This window comes from Aythya marila (assembly GCF_965140915.1).
Source record: "Aythya marila genome assembly, chromosome: 7".
Taxonomy (NCBI): Eukaryota; Metazoa; Chordata; class Aves; order Anseriformes; family Anatidae; genus Aythya; species Aythya marila.
The window spans coordinates 29,782,346-29,805,718 of record NC_139048.1 but is presented as its reverse complement, the minus strand read 5'-3'; the positions used below and the strand labels follow the sequence as shown (position 1 = coordinate 29,805,718).

At 47.2% G+C, this 23,373-nt stretch overlaps 1 protein-coding gene across 2 annotated transcripts in view; it reads right to left on the bottom strand.

The window, feature by feature from the left end:
- Nucleotides 1–23,373, bottom strand: part of PRKG1 (protein kinase cGMP-dependent 1) — a 467,251-nt gene that overhangs the window by 436,192 nt on the left and 7,686 nt on the right. The window contains exon 1 of one of the 2 annotated variants that reach the window (XM_082764356.1): nucleotides 2,472–2,784. The exons of the other annotated variant lie outside the window; for it this stretch is intronic. Within the exon in view, the coding sequence (XP_082620482.1) occupies nucleotides 2,472–2,782 (311 nt within the window). The 5' untranslated portion in view covers nucleotides 2,783–2,784. Of the gene's footprint in view, nucleotides 1–2,471; nucleotides 2,785–23,373 lie in introns of those variants that run through there. 2 annotated transcript variants of the gene reach the window in all.

The window sequence follows — 23,373 nt, the reverse complement described above, 5'->3', positions numbered from 1 at the left end:
AAACAATGGATTCTTTCCTTTGTCCTCTTGGCGCTCCTACTTTGCATAATGCTGAAAAACGGGCAGATACCAAAGGCTGGATCCCATCACCTCAAGAATTCTTCAAGTTCAGCAATTGGGAAAAAAAGTCAACCCTGCCTTTTATGTTTTAATTGTGGTTGGCTTCTAGCTCCTTTCTACCCTAACCTCCAGTACCACCATAAACCATTGTTCTGAACATCAAAGTATCGTAAAGATTGTGTTCTGTTTGTTTAATCAAGACAAGGACTTCTCAACCACACGTGAGCAGACTGTGCAAGTCACATGTAGAAAAGTGTAAGAAAAATCACAATTTAAGTATTAACGATACCAATAAATTAAAGTAGTTGTGCTTCCTCACCCAGTTTCCCAGACATAGACACCACGATGAGAACAGCTTATCGGGATTTTAATGGTAAGAACTCCAGGCAAAGCAGAACACACGGCTCTTGCTTCTGCTTTCTTTTACATAGGGATATCTTCCTTTCCACTGAAATGTTCAAATTAAAAATGCTCAACAGTGTCATACCTTATGGATTTAGAAAGTGCCTGAAATGACCACCAATCTCCAGGACACCGCATTGCCTCAGCAGGCATCAATCCTCTGTTGTAAGGCTTTGAGAGCTGACCACAAAACACGACTGTTCAGGCAGAACTGTGAATACTAGAGCAGAGCATGGTCCTGAAGCTGTGAACAGTGATCTTTCCCACCTCAGCAATTAAGGTGTGAAGCAGTAACTCAGCCTGGAGTATCCTAAATGGCATCGGAGTATTGACCGTGGAAGGTCAATATTAAATACAGCTTCAGGCAGGTAGCATGCACTACGCTCCAAGTGAGGCTACAGGAAGGCATTTATGGAATGAGAAACTAAAATTCAAACCAGAAAATGTTAATTCAAAGCTTTGACAGGCTTCCTATGTATTTCACTGCATGGCTCAGAGACTGAAGGTTTGCTCTGCTTAAAGTTGGAGCTCTTTCACAAGCTCTGGGCGATTCAGCATACAGCTCTATCAGTTAAAACGCAAGAACCACCACATCTGATGTGCAGCAGCGCGGGTTTCTCCATACCAAACCCTCTGGGAGCGAAACCTTGACCCGCCACTGCCCTCAGCTCCCCACCACCATTTTGTGCTCGGACATCAAGGGGTGAGCACGCATACACTCGTGAGAGAAAAATAAGTGTTTCTGTCAGCGACAGGCTGGCGTACAGTGGAAATTATAGCCCAGTCCCTCACGGCAGACTCATTGTTTGCTGTTTGGGTGTGCTGTATGCTAACTGAAGGTACCACAGGTGTGCTCGCGGTGCCAGAGAGCACCAGCCCTCGGTCCCTCACCGCTCCTCAGCTGCCTTACGCTAGCTATGCTAGCTAAGAGCTCGGGCTGCCAGGCGGCCGGGCACCGGGGCAGGGGGACGCTTTCTGCGACCACCACAGCATCGCCCCGCCGCTGGGACGGATCCCGATCCGCAGCCGTTTGCCTTAAAAGGGCAAAATATCTGTGGACAACCGGCAGCGGGGAGGGATGGAGGGCGGGGAAGGGGGAGCCTGCCCCCGCCACACGGCGGCTCCTCGGGCCCGGGCCCGGCCGAGGGTCCCGGCCATGGCAGCCGCCTCCTGGGGCGGTTGCCGGGAGACGGCGGGGCCCCGCCATGGCGGCGAGCAGGGCAGGGCAGGGCCCAGACGGCCCGGCTCCGGCCCCGCTCTCGCTCTGCACCGCGGGCAGCGAGCGGCAGCCTCGGCGAGGGCGATGGGGAGCACCTGGGCGCCTCGCCCACGGCACCTGCGCGGGTGCGGGGCGCTTTCTGGGTGGGTTTTATACGTATTATTATTAATAATTATTTATTATTATTATTATTATTATTATTATTATTATTATTATTATTATTTTGGTGGAAGGCTCCGCTGCCTTTTTGCAGGAGGGATGCGGCTGCCAGCCGGGTCAGCGCCGCGGCCACGTGCGGCGGCGACCTGCGTCCCGAAGCTGGGGGGGAGGGGGGGGAGGAGAGAAAGAAAAGAAAAAAAAATAATAATGATGGAAAAAAAACAACTAGGGGGACGTTCTGGCCGCGACCCGGCGCTCCCGTGCCCTCTCGGTTCCGCGGGAAGATGTCAGCCGCCGGCCGGGCGCCTGCAGCCCCGATGCCCCCCGTCCTCCTCTCCCCTCGGGAGCGCCGCGGCTCAGGGACCGGGGGGCTCCGCTCCCCCCACGAAGCCGCCGCGGTCCGCGCAGCCTGCAGCGAGGCAGGACGGCGACACCCGCCCCATCCCCGTCCCTGCCGCTCTCCCTGCCCGCAGCCCCGTCACCAGCTCCCCCCCTTCCGCGGAAGCTTCGCCCCCTCGCCGCCCACAGCCCCCGGCCGGCCACGCTCCCAGCGGCCGGGCGCGGAAACTCCGCCGGTGCCCGGAGCTCGCAACTTTCCCGGAGCTGCAGGCGACCGCTCAGCCGTGCTTACTGCGGGCTCTTGGGGTAGAAGGGGAGGGTGACGTGGCTCAGGTCCTGGATGTCGAAGGCGGTGGGCTCGGCCGAGATCGCCTGCCGCTTGGTCCGCTGCTCGCCCTGCAAGGTGCCGGCGCTCTGCTGCTGCGCCTGCTGCGTGGCGGGCCGGATCACCGAGCGGTACTTGTCCAGCTCGTTTTGCAGCTTCTGGATCAGTTCGTCCTTCTGGTCCAACTCCAGCTCCAGCTCGTCGATGAGCGCATCCCGCTGCCGCAGCTCCTCGATCTTCTCCTGCAGCGCGTACTGTAAATCCCGCAAAGTGCCCATGCTCCCGCCGCCGCCGCGCTCGCCCCTCGCCTGCCGCCCGGCAACTTTCCCCCAGGGCCGCCCGCCGCCTCCCCGCCCCCGGCCCGGCTCCCCCCCACCCCACCCTGGCCCCGCTCCGGCCCCCGGGGCCCCGCCGCCGCCGCCGCCGGCCCCCGCGGCCCCGGAGCCGGCTGCGCGAGGGGCGCTCCCGCTCCACCGGCGCCAGGCGAGGCAGGAGGACGGGCGGGAGGCTCGCACACGCCCGCACACACGCGGCGGGCAGGAGGGGGCGGGCGGCCGGGGCCGAGCCCGCCGCGGAGCTCCCGCCGCCTGCCGGGCCGGGGGCAGCGCCCGGGGCCGCGGGGGGCCCCTCCTGGACGCCCCCGCCGAGGGGAGGCCGCTCCCGGCGGGCCCAGCCCCGTGTCTGCCGGTGCCTGCCGGGCTCGGCTGCGGGCGCTTCGTGGGGCTGGGGGTGTGAGGGAGCGGGCAGGTTTCGGTGGCTGCTCCGAGGGGAGCACCAGCTGGCCTCGGGCTCGGCCAGCTCTGAAAGCCCGGAATTTCACGCCGGTGTTGGGCCGCGCTGTCAGAGCCCGGAGGCAAGGCATGGGGGTCTCAGAGCACTTCAAAAAACATGCACGCAGTTAAAATATGGGAACAGGGCTCTCTGCACAGCCCCACAAAATCCAGGTGCTACCACACCGAACCCATGTGGGGGTAGCCGGTGCACGAGGGCTTTCTGCCTGTCAAGGCACCATTGCACACTGGTTCTACCTCTGCCATGCAGTTCATGGGGCTGCGGCACAAAAATAACAAAATAAAATAAACGAGCCACATCGGCCAAACCCTCCGTGCCAAATGGCTCTGTTTTCTCTTGTCTTGCGCACCCCAAGCACAGAAAGAACTGTGCCATAGCACCTTAGAAGGGGGAAGCTGTGGGCAAGCAAATGGACAGTTTGGGGTTTCCCGCAATGACTGAAGGGTCATGAAGAGTCAGGGGTAAAAAAAAAAAAAAAACCAGCCCAGGTAGGTGTGAGCACTGAGCCACCAGCATGGATGTTTTCAGGGCAGCACCTGCAGCTGCTTCAGCTCCTCCTGGAGTTTGGGCTGGGGAGGAGAGCTGGGGGATGCAACGGTGGATGGGTTTTTGAGGTGGGTGCTACCTACTACATGTTTGTATCTGCTGCTGGCAGTGTCCAGGCCTCCCAGCAGGGCATGGGAGAGGAATAAGAGAGATCCAGACAGTGCTTATGGGGTTGGTTTATTTTGGTGCTGCATGCTGGTGCTTGGCTGAGTCCAAAGGCCAAGCTCTCATCCTGCAGATGGTCTTTATAGAATTAAACAAAAAGAAAAAAGAACGGACAAGGAATTACAACTACTACCTGTTCAACACTGCTGTTTGAAAGGGCCTGGATTCTGCTCATAAATCTGGTGTGAGGCTCTGCAGGTTCGTTGACGTACTTGATACCTTCTGCATTTTTCAAGATGCGTGTGTGGAAAAAAATAGGGTTATGTAAAATGCTTCAGCTCTCATTCTACTTGCCATATATGCACAAGACACAAAAGCAAGGTTCCCTGATTGTTTTCATGAGTTGCCGCCACGCTTTAAGTTCAGACAACGTGTTTTTGCGTGTGTGTGTGTAGCTCTTCCATTTCAACCTTCCATAATTCACTGGGAGCAAAAATACCAAATACCTTCTGAACATTTCCATTTCAAAGATGGACGGTGTTAAATGGATGCACATGTGCTGCCTACAAACTAGAAATCAATGATAAAAACACATATAGCATTGAGCCAACATGCTTTTATTGTTTTCCTCCCTACAGAAGCAATGCAGACTGGTGGACGAGGGAGATGCAATACAGTTAGCTGAAGCCCACCAAGATTCAAGAGAATAGCATCCCTGGGGGAAATTTGTGCATAATTTCTCGATGACAAGCAGTAAAACCACATTACTCAGTTCCTATTAGAGGTGCACAGCCTGTGACTGAGACAGCATTACAGAGATAAGAAAAGATCTGGAGAAAAACATGAGAAATTATGGGGAATAAAATTGGCAAGGAATTTATCAAGTATATGTAAAGGGAATATTTATTTACAGGTGGAAGGTAGGTTTTCAGAAGACCTACAGGAGAGATTATATGGCTTGACTTTAGGTCTGTGACTATAACCAGCAGCCGTAAATTTGTGGCCAGTCTTCCCCAGCTGACAGATGAGGCCAAAGCAGCCCAAAGGGTTTTGCAAGCTGCCAGCCGAGGTGTGCCACCTGAAGGCAGCACCCAGCTGCCTACTTTCCGCTGCGTGCTGCTCTCCCAGGGAACCCATCAGGTAAGTGCTACCGCCCTGCTCCAATAAAAATAAATCCTCCCATCCTGCTCCTCTCAATTTAATGTTCCCCCCCCCAAAAAAAAAAAAAATAATCTCAGACTCTCAAAGCAGCTGCTTTGTCTTCTTGATCCCATGAATGGAAAGAAATGGCTCTGAGGAGAAGAATGGCAGGAATGCACCAACTGGCTCAGTTTCGGGAGGATGGGGTGAGGCTGCTTGCAGTTTGTTAAGGGAGCCTGTGGCAACCACCATCCCAAAGCCTGCTCCTAACCTGGCTGTTGCAATGCCATGCCTCGCCTTGCACATGAATGCAAGAAGCCAAAAAACAGCATCTGCAGGCAGTGTTCTCCCCATCCTAAAACACCGCACCAGGCCCGCCAGTGGGAATCACATGCAAAATGTGCAAAACATGGCCACGTCTTCTGTGCCCCTCCTCAAATGGGCTCTGATGTGCTCACAACACTACCTCTCTGCACAGCTCACAGGTTTTAATAGCTTTGCTTCTAAACCTTTCAAGGATCATCTGTCACCAAATGCACCCACTCAGCTGCCATCTTCCAAACTAAAAACATATTTGAAAGCTCTCAATTCTGCAAACACCTCCCAGGGCTCGCCAATCAAAGCTCAGGTACCGAGCGGGATCACTGACAGGCAAATGTCACCTTGCTGCTGCCAGCTTGGGCAGCACGCAAGGAGAAGCTGGAGATGCATCACTGAGTACGTGCATAAACATTTTCCTCCTCCTCACAGCGTTTTTGTTTTCTCCTGCCTAATCCACTCCAATCCATTCCTTACTCCTTTCCCAAAATATTGTCTCACATGTCTGTAGTGGAGGGTGAGGAGAGAGATGGCAAGACCAAGGGTGTCCAAGGGCTCTGGATACGGCTCCTTGCCACTCACATTTGTGAGCACACTTCTTTTTTGCCTTCCCTCCTCACCAGGGCACAGTTGGCCATTCTTTTTGCCTTTTGCCCCAGAGAGAGTGTCTTCAGCACCTCCTTCTGGGGCTGTGGTGCCCTGGAGGTTTGCAAGGGAGGGCTGGACAATAATTCAGCCCTGAACAATGAGGATGAGGCTGGACCTATTGCCTCAAAGCAGCCTCACCAAAAACAAGGAGCCCTTGTGTTCCTCTCCACTGCAGCAATGGAGAAACCCAGAGCCAGCACTCTTGCAGTGAGCACTGTCTCTTAAACCCCATTGTGTACTAAGTGCTGGAAGTGCATCAACATCTCAACCAGATTATCTCAAGGTTTTTCTTTTAGTATGTAGATTTTTTCCACTATCAGCAAGAAGCACTGAGAAGTAGCTCTTGTGAAGAGCATGCAACCACTCCAGCCTTCTCTAGGAAGTCCTCCCAGTATAAAGAACATTTGGAGCAGATAAAGTGCAGAACAGAAAAAAAAAAGGTCTATTAACGACACAAAAAGTGCACACTGCAGAGACACAAAAAATAATAGCACGCTGCACTGTAATTGGTAATATGTTTAGCTTTTTATATCACATTAGGGACATACTTAATAACACAAAAATGAATGCTTGTGTCATGCAAGGCAAAAGGATGAGCCATGATGAGTGTATAACAGCACAGTTTCAGCTCTTCCTCCCCTTGCACGCAAACATGTATGCCAGAATCTTGCTTTTTCCTTCCATTGGAGCAACCACAAGAGGTTCTTTTGGCTTCCTTCCCTCAGCTAAGTCCCCTGTCCACACCTGCCGGCCTCTGTGTCTGCAGGAACCCCAGACCCCCTGCCCTGCAGAAAACATCCAACATGCTTTGGCTGTAAGGTGTCTTTCTGAGCCACGACGGACAGAAAGCTGGATTTTCAATGGCCTGCCCCATCAGATGACCACAGTGGTGGCAGGGGGTGTTTGGTGCCACCTGCAAGTCCTTGCAGGATAGCAAGGGCCACCAGGGGCTCCGTCTTATGTGAAGCCTGTGGGGCTGGGCTCTCTCCAGGACAGAGCAGACATTTTCCATGTGCCCAAGGCAGGAGCCACAAGCAGTAGTGGGTGAGGAGCACTGGTCCCTTCAGGCCAGCTTTTCGCCCCCGCCAGGAAGGGCTGCACAGCCTGGCGAAGCCAGCACAACGCCCCATGGGCTGGATCCAGCCAGGAGCAGCCTCAGAATGATTCAGCTGCCTTAAGAAGTCTCTTCATGCTTGCCTTAAGCAGCAACTTGTTCCAAAAACTGCCAAAGTAAATACTTAGTGCTGTTTTGCAGTTACCACAATTAGACACTGACTATGCCCCTGCTTTTCTCAGCAGTCCCAGTGCACTGACTATGTAGAGCAAAAGGAGCATTTAGGCAAGGAGAGTCATGGAAATGCAGGGTTTTTTTGCTTGCAGCCTTAAGCTACCAGCAAATGAACCCAGGGACCAATTAAACTAAATGTGAAGAAGCAGATCTAGTCTTGGAGCCACGATATACATGATATAAAGGAGGTGAAGTATGTAGAAAACATCAACTCAATTGACATAGTTGGAAAAACAGACTGATTCTGTTTTCACACACGCATCTGTGAGACCGGGGGAAGCTGCAGCCTTTGAAGGAAGGTGGGAACAGAGCACCAGATCTGATGCCACTGATTTGGGACAGCCCACGCTCAGTGGCCATTCTATCTTTGCCTTTCCCCCACGTGCCATCTCGCTGTCACAGCACAGGGGCAGGAGTGCTCGGTGACTCATCCCTCACCCAGCCCATGCACCAAGCAGCGCGGGGTCACCACCAAAGGACAGAAATAACTCTGTTGGATCACACAGCAGGGACAGCATCCTGAAGCCCTACACATCACTCGGTCATGAAACAGTCAATGTGGAGGCTACCAAAAGTTTCTCAAGCTTCACTTTTCAGAGGCAAGACCTTTACAGAGCCACTGACCCAGCCAGAAACCCTACAGCTGCACAACATAAGGCCCGTGCCACCTTCACGTTAAGTTGCTTCAGAAGGGCACTTAGGCAGAATACAAATCTGACTGATCCAAGCAACCAGGTGCTGCTCAGTGGGGCATCACACATCTGGGGTCAGATCCTGTCTTCTTGCATTCATTCTTCTGCTCCTACTGACCTTTTCAGTGCGAGATCATATTTTTTTTTTCTCTTCGTATAGACCGTATTGGGCTCTGACTGGCAACAACAGCTTCTCATGGCACATTTGGGAGTCGGATTTTTGAACTGGCATTCAGTGGTGTGCTGGGTTGATCAGCAGTGATACTTGTCTTGTAAGTCAGCCTGCAATGCCTGGTTTACTTGTAAAACCCCTCCGCAAAAACTCAGCTAGAGGCATCACCTTTCAGTATCTAGCCACATCTTCCACTGCCACAGACCTCCTTTGCCTTCTCACTGACTTCTCTGTCACAGTTCTCTGGCTGCAAGAGGACAAGAGCAGAGTACTTACTTGCAAAGGCATGAACAGCAAGACACTTGCTTCCCCCTCCCCCCCCCCCCCAAAAAAAAAAAATAAAAAAATTAAACTACAGCAGCTCATTTCTATGGCCTGATTTTGAAGCTGCTTGACACTATTCTTAACTTCCCGGGGCAAACTCCTTGCCTGCCCCAGGCGCTGGCAATCCAGGTGCTCCCTCTCATTGCCCATTTGGACCCAGGGCATTTCTTATCTCTTTTCACCATAATGTGCCACTTGCCTACCATAATTGCTCTGGTTCTTTGAGCTGATTTATCCTACCTTCAAAACAATTCATTTATATCTGAAATTGGATTATAAATAATCATGGATTACTCTACCGCCAGTATGAAAATAACCAGTGCATTGTTATCATTATCTTATGGTGAACGCATTGTGAACAAGTGCACTGTCTATACAATCAAATTAATTCCTCTGCTTATTAGAAAGTATTATGTGGATGTTTCAGGTATTTATAACAATAAGCAAGAAACATTTTAAATCTGCATTTTATGCAGCTGGACAGACTGGTGTTTCTTAAAGGTAGGCAGGCAACTTGATTTTGTTTAGAAACAGATTCATGCTAGAATTTACTCTGAAGTCTTTTTCTAAGAACAGCTCATCCTGGGCATATTTTACTGAAATACCACTTTTATTCAAATATCTGTTTCTGTCCACAATTCTTAGCTTGCAGAATACATTTCCAAAAAGGGTTTGTACTCCACGTTGATACCCTGGTCATTTAAGGCTCCGAATCAATGGCCATATTCCACAGAGGACCATCTCATTAACATACGAAGGAAACACCCATGAATCATCCAGGCAGAATCTGCAAAGAAGGGATCACATTGGGTTTCACAAAGGTTTTACAGCGCTCCACTGACTTCCATGGCTATTTCTTATTTATGCTTGGGAAAACTTCACCAGGTTGGGCTCCCTGAGTGTGTAAAAATGTTTATGCTCACAGCTTTGTCACAGTCTGCTCAAACTGATTGCTCTACTCATCAGAGCATTAGAGGCCACCAACGCCTGATTTCCTCTGCACTGCCAACATCTCTCGACTGACTGTGCATCACAAGGCAGCGCTTTTCTTCTCACCCGCGCAGTGCCCGCTTCAGATCACACCTCAAGCCCTGGGCAAGGTGCGGGGCTCCAGCCTTGCTGTCACTGCCTGGACACCACCGTGCAGAAACCACAGCTCCTGCACTTGCTCTGGGCAAACCCAGGGCTAGGCAAACCCAGGGCTTCCAGCCCCTATATGTCCCGTGCTTCTGCTCTCTGCAACGAGAGTGCAAATTCAGAAACAGTTGGAAAATCCCCCTGCTCCTTTACAGGTAAATATACACGTGTGTGTTGTTTTGTTGTTTTCCTTTTTTTTTTTTTTTTTTTCCCCCTCTTTCTCACGTAAAAGACAGGACTGTTAGTAAAAATGCAGTTTTCAGTTCATGATTTGGGCATGACGTAGTGGGAAGCACCGTGTGCCCTCGCCCTGCTCGGTGGGTGTTTGGCCCTGCTCTGTTCCCTTACATGGCCTGCAGATCTGCTAGGCACAGCATTCTCCATATTCCTCTTTCCACCCCTCCACCCCTCCCCACCCCCCGCTTTTTAAATCTCATTTCTTTTAGGACGAGAGAGCCCAGCACACAAGGAGTAATGCCGCCCTCTGCTGCCCTACTCCCGGCTCCAGGGGTACAGCTATGCTCACACCAGATACCTGGGGAATCATCACCAAACAAAAAAAGTCAACCAAATATACTGTTGGAGCAAAAATATGCCTGGATTTTAAAAATGAGGAGGGTGACTGACACAGAAGTGTTGTTCAAACATAGCGTTCAATTCCCATTGATATGTTAATACATTGCATTTCTCAGCAAGAAGATAGGATTCACACTACAAGTTTTTAACTAGTTTGCAACTACAACTGTAAATAAATGACCATATGGTATATTAAGGGGCTTATTTATATAAAAGAGGACTCTAACATGAACTGTAGCACAGTCTCTCTATATGTCACTTACAGGAGTCAAACTCCTAGCCTTCTCTCACCTGAATATTCAGTTTACCTGAACGGCAAATCCAAAACTCTTTCAGAGGCATGGGAGCTGTCTGAGAGCCCTGCAAACCATACCTCACATTTTAGGTGGATTTGATTTACCACTCCAGTATGCATTCCCCTTAAAGAGGTGCAGATTGATTTGTTGGAAGTTTGGATCAATGATTTGATTCACTAATAGGCCTTTTATGTGAGCCTTTAGGAGCTCATCGATTTGCACCAATTCCTGCCTGTCAGCTCAAAACCCGATACATATCACCACTAAAATAACATGCAACAACTCTGGGCACGTGCTGAAAATTCAGTGTGCATAAACCTAAACATCTCCATCTTTTAGCATTAGCAGAGGAATGTAACGGCAAAACATGACCGATTTGGAAAAGGAAGACATTTCTTTTTTGATGTATATCACTATTTTGTATCTAGCCTCATTTCTTAAGATTTTTTAATGATTCATTTTTCAGAAGTTTGAATCTTTTCATTTTCCCTTTATATTTCCTAGTAAACATTCAGAAAACTCAACTAAAATAAAACACCTCATGCTAATACCACTACACATACACACATACCCCTGAAATTGCTATTAATCCATCACCTCAAAAACAAACAAACAAAAAAAGAAACAAACCACCTTCCTTCCCAAACTCCTCAGATGTAAAGAGAAAGTTAAACTTTGCAAGGAAATCTTATTTAAAAAAACATTAATGTAATTTCCAGACGGAATTGGTATTGACTGGGCAGCAGAAAAGCAAATGCTGAGCAGAGAGGACTAAATTATGGGGAAAGAATCAATACAGGAGCCCAACTAGAATGGAAGATTTAAACAGATGTTTTTTCCCCTCAAGCTTTTATCTATTTTGTAGGGGACACTCAGGATACAGGGTAAATAATATTTTTAAGAGGCAGATCAAAACCAATCAGATTAGGAGATTCAGGGAAATAAATTTATCCTCAGGCCAGAATGGTGCAGAACCCAATTCTTTGGTTGGCCAAGCGAGTTCAGCCCAGATTACAGCCAAAAGTAACAACATGTCCCAGCTCAGGTTGTAGACCAAGGCAATACATTTTACTAGTCCAGCTAATGATGCTGAAAAAAAGAGGCATGATATTGAGGCTAAGCTACAAAATATCTTTACAAAATAAGCCATAAGACTTCTACCAGGAGATGAAGTTGGATATGTGCAGCCTACATCTGACACACAGCCCATGACCGAGCACAATTCTGCAACCTGTGCTCTCTCAAAGAAACAAACAGCCGTTGTCAGACCACAAACAGATTTTGCTCCTCAATTCCTATACCCTGAGCTGGATTCGAAATATCTCCACAGCATCTCCATGAACCCACATACAAAGAGGGAGCAGAAACTGCACCAGTCATCTCTTCACAACACAACTCAGCTCAAATGCAGTCATGAATGGAGAAGAACTCATTTTGCACCTCACCTGCTGCTTCTCCTCTTACTTTTATTAAGAGGCATTACTTGCAATTACCCCAGATATGCTAATAATATCTGCATGCTGATGCATCTTATTGAAAAGTTGCACCAACACTTTTAGAGCTATAGCGGGTTTTAAGGTTCTCAGTAGAGATCTCATCACCTTGACGAGAGGGAAAACCCAGAGCAGAGTAAGTGCCAAGCCTTTCCAATTTGTCTTGGGAAACAGAAAGGATTTCTTCCATTTTTCTCTCACTGGCCCATTTTTGCAGCATTCTTCCAATTCCTGACTGTTTCCAGTTCTAAAATCTCAACACTAATTTGTTGAACCCAGAGTTTTGCATTAATGCAGTTCCCTTTTAAACTACTAAATGATGTCTTCTCTTTACTGGAAAAGTCTTACTGTATATTTGGGTTTTGCTGCCTACTGAGCAGCATGCAGTTAACTTATACGTGCTTGCAAAACTAAATCTTCAATTCGTACATCATTATTAGGATTTTGCCCATGATGCTAAGTCCTAATATAAAATAAAATAAGTCCTAATATAAAATAATGCTTTAATTAATACTTTTTTTTCCCCCTACCTGTCTACCTGTTCAGTGATGCATAGGAAAAAACAGTAAAGTGTGCAGAGGTTGGGACAGGGCATCTGGTGGACAATTTCTTGCACTGTGCTACCAATACTTGGAAATGGCTGCAAGTTCTTGCAGAGAGCAGTGATTAAAGCTTAAAAAGAGAAAGTACCTGTTTCCACCCCACAAAGGAAAAATGGCCAGCTGACCATGTGAACACAAATCCTATCAAACATTAGAGTACACCTTGTCTGTTGATCACTCAAACCACATCATTTAACCCATATTTATTTTTTTTTAACTGTAACTGTAGTTTATAGCAGTGTGGCTCATTTCTGTTCCTAAAAATGTAAAGCAGCCTAAAACGTGAACAAATTGCAGCTCATGATAGCTGCACACTTTATGGGTTATTTAACATAATTACTCATTCTTATCCTGGTCAGCTTGCTAAATTCATGTACTGTATTTCCAGTATGAATAATTTATAAATAATTATAATTATTTATACCTCACAGCCCCTTCAAAGAAGCTGCTGGGAGCCCACACCAGGCAGCAGGGCCAAGTGCAGCACCGCCTTGTCCCGGCCCCAGCCCAGGGCTTACAGGAGGGAAGTGGAAAGGTTGCACTTAGCCACCAAAAAGGGTTGTGCATTAAATCTCCCTACATCAAGCACTTGATTTATAGGTGATGCCAGGCAGTTCAAAGGAACTGGAAAAATTGCATCTCCCTGCCAAGTGCCTTTCCCCCCCCCCCCCCCCCCCCTCTCTTCTTCTTTTATCTAGTCAGTACAATTAATTTTAAGGGACAAGGTCGCAAACCAGCAAACATCACCTCCCCCCTAACACGTAACCACCTTCTCTTGCAGAAAGCAGTACCTGGCACTCAAAGTGCTTCCCCTGGGGGAAGACCACACAGCCATGAAACAGTCTCCAGAGCACCCAGGAAAGGGAGCTGTGTTAACAGGGCATGCCCACAGCTTTATCCCCACTTTTTGGTGTAAACGTACAGTCGGGCAGTCAGGGACGACGTGCAGACTTGTGACTCTCCACAGGGGCTACAGGACCCAAGTCTTGCCTCTGCATCCCTTAACACATCTCCTGCTGCTGCCTCTCCACCTCCTAGTGCTGGGGCAGGGACCATGGCACAGTGAAGCAATGCACTACATCACAGGGACACCACAATTTGGAGGGAGTGTCAGCATTGAAGGGCATTTTTTGGTGTGCCAGGTAAAGGCATTACAAGGGCCAAAAGTCCAGAACTGAAAGACAGGCAAATTCAAATATAAAAGAGGCCCCACGCTCCCCCCGCTGAGCAGATTTAAGTTTTAAAAGCCCCAAACCAGCCATCTTTTTATTGCCCAAACATATTAACTCATGAATCTTCCCTCTCGCTCTTGTCTTGGGGTCTTGCTGGCACAGGGAACATTGCTGCCATCCCATGGCTCCTCCATTCATGGCCGTGCTCCTCCCGCCACCGCAGAAAACATTCCTACGGCTGCTCCTGGGGGGTTGGCAGCTTTGGCCCAGGAATCCTTCCCCAGGGTTTAACTGATAAAAATACCAGTGTCTGAACAGTGCAGCCTTTCAATCTTGCCTGGCCCCCCCGGGCCAGTGCAACCTCTGCTTGCATCTGTGAAGCTCCTCGGAGGTCGATGTGGTTACCAAGACGTACCTGAGGGCAACGCTGGCTATGTACTTTACCTTATTCAAACCATCTGCTTAAAGGTTTCTGGTCTATGAGCCCTTTTATGAAAGCAGAGGATGGGGATGCAGGGCTGAAAGCACTTCTTATTCCCAGGAAGGCTCGGGGTCTGAGCAGCCCTCAAGCTTTTCCCTCAGCAACGACCTCCCTCTGCTTGCCGGCAACAGAAGTGTTGTATTTTTGATCACTTTTAACCACTTCCCAGCATTAAGCTAAGAGTCATCCTCTGCACAGCACCGCCTTCACCAGGACCCCGAGGGATGACCTGGAGGGTACTGAGGTTGCCTTGAGGGGTAACCTGAAGTCCAGGCATGAGCCTGTCATGGCCTTAACCATAACACAGGCTGCATCATATGGCAGATGGCACCAAAACAATCCACCTGTGGTTAACCTCCGGGAGCGAAGGACTGCTCAGCCACCTCTGCCTGCATTCCAGAGCTGACCCTGGCTCTTCACTGGGCCTGTTCAGCAGCATTCAGCCAGCACCAAGAGCATAACCCAACCTGGCAGCCCCTAATGTACGTGATGCTCATCCTCAGCACATTGTGGATAACACCACTTCTCCCCTATGAACGCACGCGAACATCACCGTGTCCCTGCACTTCCATCTGCCCTGTTCTCCCACAGCTCCATTCCTTCCTGTAACATCTTGTGGACGGAGAAGAGATGGCAGAGCTCATCCTCACCATCCTCAGCCTCACGCCTGGCTTCTTCGGTGCCCTGCCCCCTGTCCTCCCGCACCATGGGACCAAGCCTTTCTTCCCTGAGCTACCAATTTCTCCACCAAGTTCATCTGAGCAATAGAAATTTAGGACCAATGGCAGCATGAGAAGGCAAAACTGTCACTGCTTTCCAGATCTTTCACTGTGGGGCCAGGAGTGATTTGGGTTTTCAGAGCTCAGCCCCTGTTTCAAGGTGCTTCCAACAGCCCCAGGGAAGCATCAATACAGAGAAATGCTCTGTAGGCATTTTCTTCCCTCTGCCCCTGTCAGATGCTATCTGTCTGGCTGCTGTCACTGAGCAATGCCAGAGCGAAACCTTCAGCTTTTCTTTGGCTGCAAAGCCAGGTCCTTAAACAAGGGCACACTGCTGTTTGAAGGCACAAGTTCCTGCTTTAGCCACTGTTTTCAGCTCAGACAATGGCATTCTTAGAACTAGATTTATGCTTTGAAGTGCTTCAAAGTCCCAAACACTGTCCCTTTGCCACACATTGCTTATGGTCACTGGGATTATTATTATTTTATTTTTTTTCGGATCTACAGTCTCTTGAGGCTATCAACTGCAGACCTCCCAGCCCATGAACAACGTCCATGTGAACACATGCCATCCAGTTACCTGCTCAAAAACAGGGATACTTCTACCTGTCAGCACAATGTGCTGGCACTGGCAAGGAGAAAGAGCTTGTTTAATTCAGAGCTGCTGAACACAGCTACAACAGATCTAAACCTCTTTGCCATGACCTCCCAGCTCTTTTTCGGTCTCAGCTGTCACCTTCTTGTCCTGCTGCTCAAACAAAGCCAGCTCCACTGGAGCCTGTGGAACAACCTCTGCCAGTGATTCGTCTTATTTAGGAGGTTCTGGCAATGTGAGTCCCAAACCCACCTGCACCACATATCAGTTCCAGCCTGCATTTTCATGTGGTGCTCTTAAATGAGAAGTATACTGAGAAAGAAAAATCTGTGTTTAACCTCCTATATTGGCTAAAGATCAATAAACTATCCTTTACTTCAGCGTGCCAGGACCTACTTTATGAACTGATGAACACAGTAATTACTATCTGCTGAATATATCTTTAAACATATACAAGTGAAAGCTGTACCTGTACAGGCAAAAAATGAGAGACCACCTAAAGGTTTTAAAGATCAGCTGAGAATAGGATGACATTTCACTTCTTCAGGAACACTTGACTGTAGTGAAAGCAGTGCCTAAGCAGGTGAAATTGGGTCATAATTATCCCATTAGCATTGTGTGGGTCTGCAGGCTGCTCCAAGATAATGTCCGGAAAATGTTTCCTACACACTGGGAAATCATTACCTCTGTGGTTTCATTAGTGGAATATTAGGCTCAGGCAGCTTCTGAGGCAAACAGACGCTTAAGCAGCCAAAACAGGCTGAAACCATGACTTGACTGTTCCCCCACACCCAGTGCTCAGAGCTGCCTTTTTCCAGTGCAAGCAGAGAGAGGAAGGGTTGTAATGTGACCGCAGGAGAAGAGAGGACCAGAAGACATCCCACAAGGCCAAAGCTGCCTTCGTGTTCTTAGCATGGCAACTGCAAACAGCATAACCTAAAGAGCTGCATAGGCCAGAGACACATCTATGTGCTGACATATATAGAATATATATATATATATATATATATATACACATATATATACACACATATATATGCATATATATATATATATATATATATGTACTGCCTGTAGACCCATCTCTAGAACAAAAAGTCCACCTACTGCAAGAGAGCTGTGCCAATCCTGATGGTCTCCACATGGAAGACCACCTCTGCCTATGGCACCTAAGACAAGGAAGAAAATTGTTAAAATAAAATGAGAGAGAGAGGAGAGCTTTTGCAGAACAAAATTGAAAGGTTAGTGTGGCTTTGCCAAGACACCATGGGCCAGAGAGAACAGTCTCCTGCCCACCTAAGCACAGCCTGGTTGTAAAACTGGAATTGCATAAATTCCATTTAATTCCCACAATTGAAGGGGGGCAGAAAAAGTCAGGATGTTAATCCCTGCGGTCATGGCTTCCTTAAGAAGGCAAAATACCGTTATTTGGCAAGTCCCTGGAAAATCCCTGGAAAACAAAATGATCCTACGGGTCAGTGTTTTAACAGACAAAACACAGAGTGGGACATAGTCTGTGGACAGTCAGATTACTGCAAAATGGAGTGGATCAGGTTTTAATATGCTGGGATTTCAATTTTATTTTTTTTTGGGGGGGGTGGGCGGGTGGGCAGGGAGGCAGACCTTGAGGTCTTCTCTACTGATGACCTTCAGCAAGTTTTGAAACACCAAGAAACACTCGGGATGGCTGGAGGAAAGCAAGCACTCCACAAATATTTCTGGAAGACAAATAGAACAGCACAGATAATTGTTTCGGCTTGACATTGATCCTGGACACCCTTCAGGATATGCGATTCTTCATTTAATTGAGGAAGAAATGAAAGTGATATAATGTATATGGCTGTATGGAAAATAGATCTTATGAAGCCAACTAGAGGGTTTTGTTAAACTGCCTGCAAATTGGGTTGAAAAAGCATTCACAGCAATGTAACATAATTAAGACAGACGTAAACAGACTTACAAACACAAACTTCTTGAGCATGTCTTAGCTGCCAGTGGCTTGTATCCCAGCAGAGGAGAGTTAAAAGCAATAAGCCACCGTCCAGCAAGCGTGAGAACAGGCAGCTTGTCCAGCAAGCAGCAGTGTCAGGATTTAACAGCAGCACCATGAAGTTAGACAAATCGAGGCTTAAAACATGGAACAAATGTTTAAGGCAGAGCAATTAGAGCAATTCATCTTTCCAACAAGCTGCAAGGGATCATGGTGCTTTCTCAGCCACTAGCAAGCTTTTTAACCACATACAGAGGATTTTTTTTTTGTTATTATTATTATTTTTTTTAAAAGACAAAAATGCACTAGACAGAACAAAACCTCCAAAAAGGCTAATGGCCCATCTACTGCAAATCAGGCTAGATGATCACAGCCAGCCTCACTGACCTTATAACATAACCACTTGTGAAAACTGGTAATTTTCATTCATTCTGCTGCCATTCAACATCTCTTGGGCACACAGTAAAAGGGTTCAAAAGTGAATATAAATGTAACAGTAGAGCCTCTTTCTATAAATCAGGGTTACGCGCTGAATTTACAAATGCTGTCAGTCCAGCATCCTGCAGACTTCTCAGCCCGGAAAGCCAGACAGAATACAGATGTATGGACTTTATCAGCTCTGTATTATGCCTCACAATGTGAAAATGATTGCATGATGAGTAAATTCAACACCCACGCAAATAACTGCTGCTTCCAGTTCCTAATGAATCACAGGCCCAGGATGGGGTCAGAAGAATATTCATGGTGGGAAAAAACAGCTCAAATGGACCATTTCACATGCTTGCCTGGGCAAAAATGATTGCAGAAACACTAGCTGGGGAGATTAGTGACATAACTTAAGCAGACAACTAACCAATACATTCATGTGATTTTTCTCCCCCTATTTTAACATTTTATTTAGACTATTTAAAATCTTTTAAGAGTTGATTTTTATCAGATTTATATTTAGAAACAGGCTGAAGGAGAAGGAGAAAAAACATTTACCCCAAAAGACTCCGATGTTCTGCAGTCAACCAACCTAACATTAAAGGTAGAAATCAGTTTTGCCAACACCATTGTACTGGAGTAACGATAGCAGATAATGGGTAAACCCAGTTAATAAGGTATAAGAGCTAATAATGAGCTGCAGAAGGAGCTGGGCAGCAAACACACAAGTGATTCAACATCTCCTGGATGCAAATAGTCTCTGCAGTGAGCTGATTATATTCACTGGGATAGATTTCACCGCACATAGAAGAGATTAACCAGGCACCAAAATTTCTGTAAGACTGTCCTCCAGTTGACCCTAACACCATTTCCACTTCCCTTTCCCACACATTTTTCCTCTTCTACCCCCAAGCACATAATTTTATGGAGCAAGAAGCTGCTCCAGCAGAAATCCTCATTTCATATCCATAATACCCACATCAGCTTGGGCCACCTTTCCAGCAAGACAGAGGAATGAGCTTCTGCCTGGAGCTGCCACAGTCAATCCCGCTCCAGAAGACAAAACATCCACTTTGGCATATATTTTTTAAAAATAATTATTCTAATGCCGTGGAGGGAAGGGACAAATTGCAAAGTTCAACCCTCTCTGTTTTACCAAGGCTGCTAGACAGAAAAGCAAGCCTGGCAGAACATGCAAAACATCAGGGTTTCTGCAAGGGAGACCAATTACCCTGGTCCACATTTCCAAGAGGCAGCCTAATCTTTCCCAGAACTGGGCATCTGATAATAAAAACTGCAGATCAGAATAAGGCATGGAGAGCCCAACTGCCAAAACCCTAATGATAATGCCCCAGCAACACATTATGCAATGAAAGGGGACGTACAGACTTTGCCCTTTACCTTGAGACAGATTTCTTAATGGAGCATGAAAAAAATCAATCAGGGGGAGGGGGGGGGGAGGAAAGGAACCTTTTATGTTGCTTTGATATTAATTTTTTAGTATTTAGTAGTCCTTTTCTGAAGGACTGAAGTCAGACACAATACCACCAAGAAGGTGGATAGTGTAGCATCTACCCGGGCATTCACACACCTTGTGCATTGAAGAAGCAACTCCTTATTGTGCCAGAGATCAAGCTGTGGCAGAGCTTGACTTTACCTTGCCAAAAGCCTTTAAGTATTGATAATATAAAAGAGAGAGATGCACGCAGTCCTCAGCCCAGCACAAAACATTTACAGCCAGCCAGGCACCAATGTGTACTCTGCATCTCATCTCTGCAGAGCCCAAAGAGCAAGCTGGAGGCTTGCTTCTGGGCTCATATGTGAATAGAGGTAGCCTCGCAGGTTTTAAGTGGGTGCCCAAAAACAAGGAGAACAGGACAACAAAAAGGGGCAATTATGAATTGTAAGTTACCCTGCAATCCTACTCTATACTGTCACCACGAGAAGCTGGCAAAGGTAATGTAAGAAAAGGAAACAAACAGTGCAGATATAGTTTCCTTGGCTTTAGAGAACTCTCCATTTTGGAGCAGTGTCCATTAACTGGCTGAGCATGAGGCTTGGATCAGACACCTTAGGTCTTCCTTCTTGACCCTACCATCTACCAACACACCCATCATGAGCAAGTGATTCATCTTTGCATCTGCACAATGGGTGCAAAGAGACTCACTTCCAAAGGAAAACACCTTCAAACCTACAGCTAAAAATATCCTGCAGTGCCTGTTGTGTTTTTCTCTAAGGGACTACAAAAATTTTTCCTATAAAAGCTGATCCTGGGATTTTTTCCTCATTGAGGGCAAAATGCTGCCAGAGCTGTCAGAAGGACTTCGTGAAAAGGGCAAACCTAAACCTCACCATGTCCCCAGCCACATACCAGCCTCCAGTTTGCATCCTGTGTCACGTTCCCAGCTCTTCATATCCGCAAGTAAAATGGCAGATTTCATCTGAAAGAGAAACTGTGTCTTGCTGCATCAACAAACAGCCTTCATTAGCCCTTATAATCTGCACCTCACCCTTTCAACTCCTTTGCTGATACTTTTTCTTTTTCTTTTTTTTTTTTAATAATACTTTACCACTTCCTAAGAGGAACATGTCTTCCACTAGTCACTGCCCCATGCGAATACCATTACTGATGCTACTTTCCCTTCAAATGAGCTCTGCGGCTGTCTTCACCCCATCATGCTGGTGGCTCCTTTTGGTGGATCTGGAGCCCCACCACAACCTGGTAGTGGTTTGGTCCCATAGGAAAACCTGTGGCCACATTTGGGATTGATTTTGAGCCCCAAAGTGGAGATCTAAATGTTTTTCAAACCTTAGATGCCAAGGAAATGAGCAACATATGTATTTGGGAGTAACTGTACAAAAACAACCAATGCAGAGTAGTTTTGCTGTCCAGTCTATTATACAATAAAAACAACTCTATTCTCTCTATTCTCAATGCATTCTTTTTTTTTTTTTTTTTCCCTCTTTTGAACAACCCGTGCATGGCAGTGCTAGATCTGCCAATGCAAGCTAAACACTTATCAGTGCTAGGAATAACACATATATGCATTTAAGTAAAATAAAAGCCTCACATAGAAAGCTATCAACTCAAAAGCACAAATATGCCTTTGTTTTTTTTATCTGACCCAGTGTTTTTTCTTCAAAAAGGCTCTTGCAGGTACCTGAGTTTTCGTTGTTTGCAATGATAACTTGAATGGTCTGAAAGCAGAGGCAGCAAAAAGGAATCTGAAACTGTGGCTACTTTTGCAGGCAATTTCTCCAGGTCATCTCCCATCCTGCCACTCAGCGCAGTGGAAACATTCACATAAATCAGATATGGTTAAGCAAACATAACGTACCTCAGAGTCATAAAATGTGTTTTCTTCCCCACTTTCACTGAGCCTGATTATTCATTGTTTCTTCTTTTCTACACCAAAACAAATTCTGACATGCTGCTGTCTGCTGTGCTCAGGCTTTGTGTCTCTTTAGGTGCCCGAGGGTTGCCCCTTGTCTCCAATGGGACAAAACGTTCATTGCCACCGATTCCGACATTGAACGTCAAAATACTAAATCTGTTTTACAGCCTTAAAAGCAAACCAACAAAACCCCTTTTCCACCACATCGCCTCAATTGCACAGGAAATGCACAGCCTGTGTGGAGAACCACCCCCCTGTGCTGGAAAAATTAATTTCATAACACAAGAGCCACACATATTGGAGTAAGGGTTGGGTAGGCAGGCAAGTCAAACAGCAGAAATCTGGTGGTTCCTGCTGGCCTTTCTTGGGAGCTCCAGTACAGAGCTGGGAATAAAACCCCACAGCTGTAGGCTATGGTAGGTGGGATGAAATGTCACATTGCACGGAAGCACTGTCCTGCTGCGAGCACAGCTGCAGCTCCTTGCTGGTAGGTGAATGCCATGAATGCATTTCCACCAGATAAATATTCAGACCCAGATTAGACACTTGAAACGAGATGGTAATCTTGAGCAGATAAATATCCCATTGTCCTCTTCTAAACAGTGTTATTTCCATTCTATCAGTGATCAAATCAGCAAACAAACCAATGCACGTTAGTGAAGTAAAGCTCTCATACCATTACTGAACTCCATGTCATGGTCTTGAAAGGAACTAGAGCTGGGACCTGTGCTAGAAAACTGCCTGTGCCTACAAGATGCACTTCTCTAGCTAAACCTTGCCCTGTTACATGGGAATAGAAGTCTACTGTTTGTTTTTTGCTTGTTTGTTTTTTTTTTTTTAAAGTATAAGATATTTTCTTGGCCTGCCAAGGTGATCTGTTATTTGAGGAATAGGAAAATATTCTCTTTTAAAGGAAAAATTAAGAATCGTCTTTGAATAATTATAGGATGACTGCTACTTTCTTAACAAAAGAAAACAGGAAAAGGGGGGGAGGTGTCTGCCAGAATAAAATACTCTGTCATTTGGTTGTTTCCCAGCTTCCCCTGGATTTCACTTGAATCACCAGAGCGAGGCTCTCGAGAGCCAAAAAGGAGACCAATTTCAGCTCTGATCCACAGAGCTAGTTCGTTACTTTTCTGACCAGAGACCGAAAGACTGCCAGCACACAGCACTCACAAAACACCTGCATAAGGCATACGGAGCTCAGCATGTGCAGCTGTCTCGCTCACCTCGGTCCCAGTTTGGTTTCTCTTACTGCAAAGGTCTCCAAACAAAAAGGAAGCTGGCACCGTGGGTGAAGGAGCACATCACTCCCATTGCCAGGGGACTGAACGGCAGCAGGAAGCCACAAGGGCAATGATCATCATCGACACCCGTGGCATTAGTGACATGGTGCATCCAGTCTGCATGCTCGCTGAAGGCATTCTGATGATGAATTAGATTTTAAAGGCTTCTGTAGACTGTGGAGATGCCACTTCTTGCTGCCCTCCGATGCTCGCTAAAAATAAGCAGTAGCACATGAATACTGTGCAGAATGCACCCTCTCAGTCCTTCTCTATGGCATTGGTGGAGCTGCCCTTAATTTAAACACCCGGTGACCATCCCATTGCTCTTTAGGGACCACCTCCATGTGAGCAGAACTGAAAAGGATTTGCAGAAAGAAGGGGGCAAATCGTTGCATGGGGCAGCAGCAGAAAATGGGCCAGGGTTGTGCAGAAAGGGATTTCCACGTTCTGTTTTCTTCCCCCACCACAGGGATGTCACGAGCAGAAAGGAGGCATTCACAGGCTTGTCTCTGAAGGGCAAGACATGGCTTTAATGTAATGCAAGACAACAAAACACCTTAAATCTTAAAATCCTTGCTCTAATCCTCAATGCCATGCTCAGTGCCTTGAGCATGTGCTGCATTCATCTTCCAGGAGCTATGCCATATTATTTATCTGTGGCTTTCTTCCTCCAGTC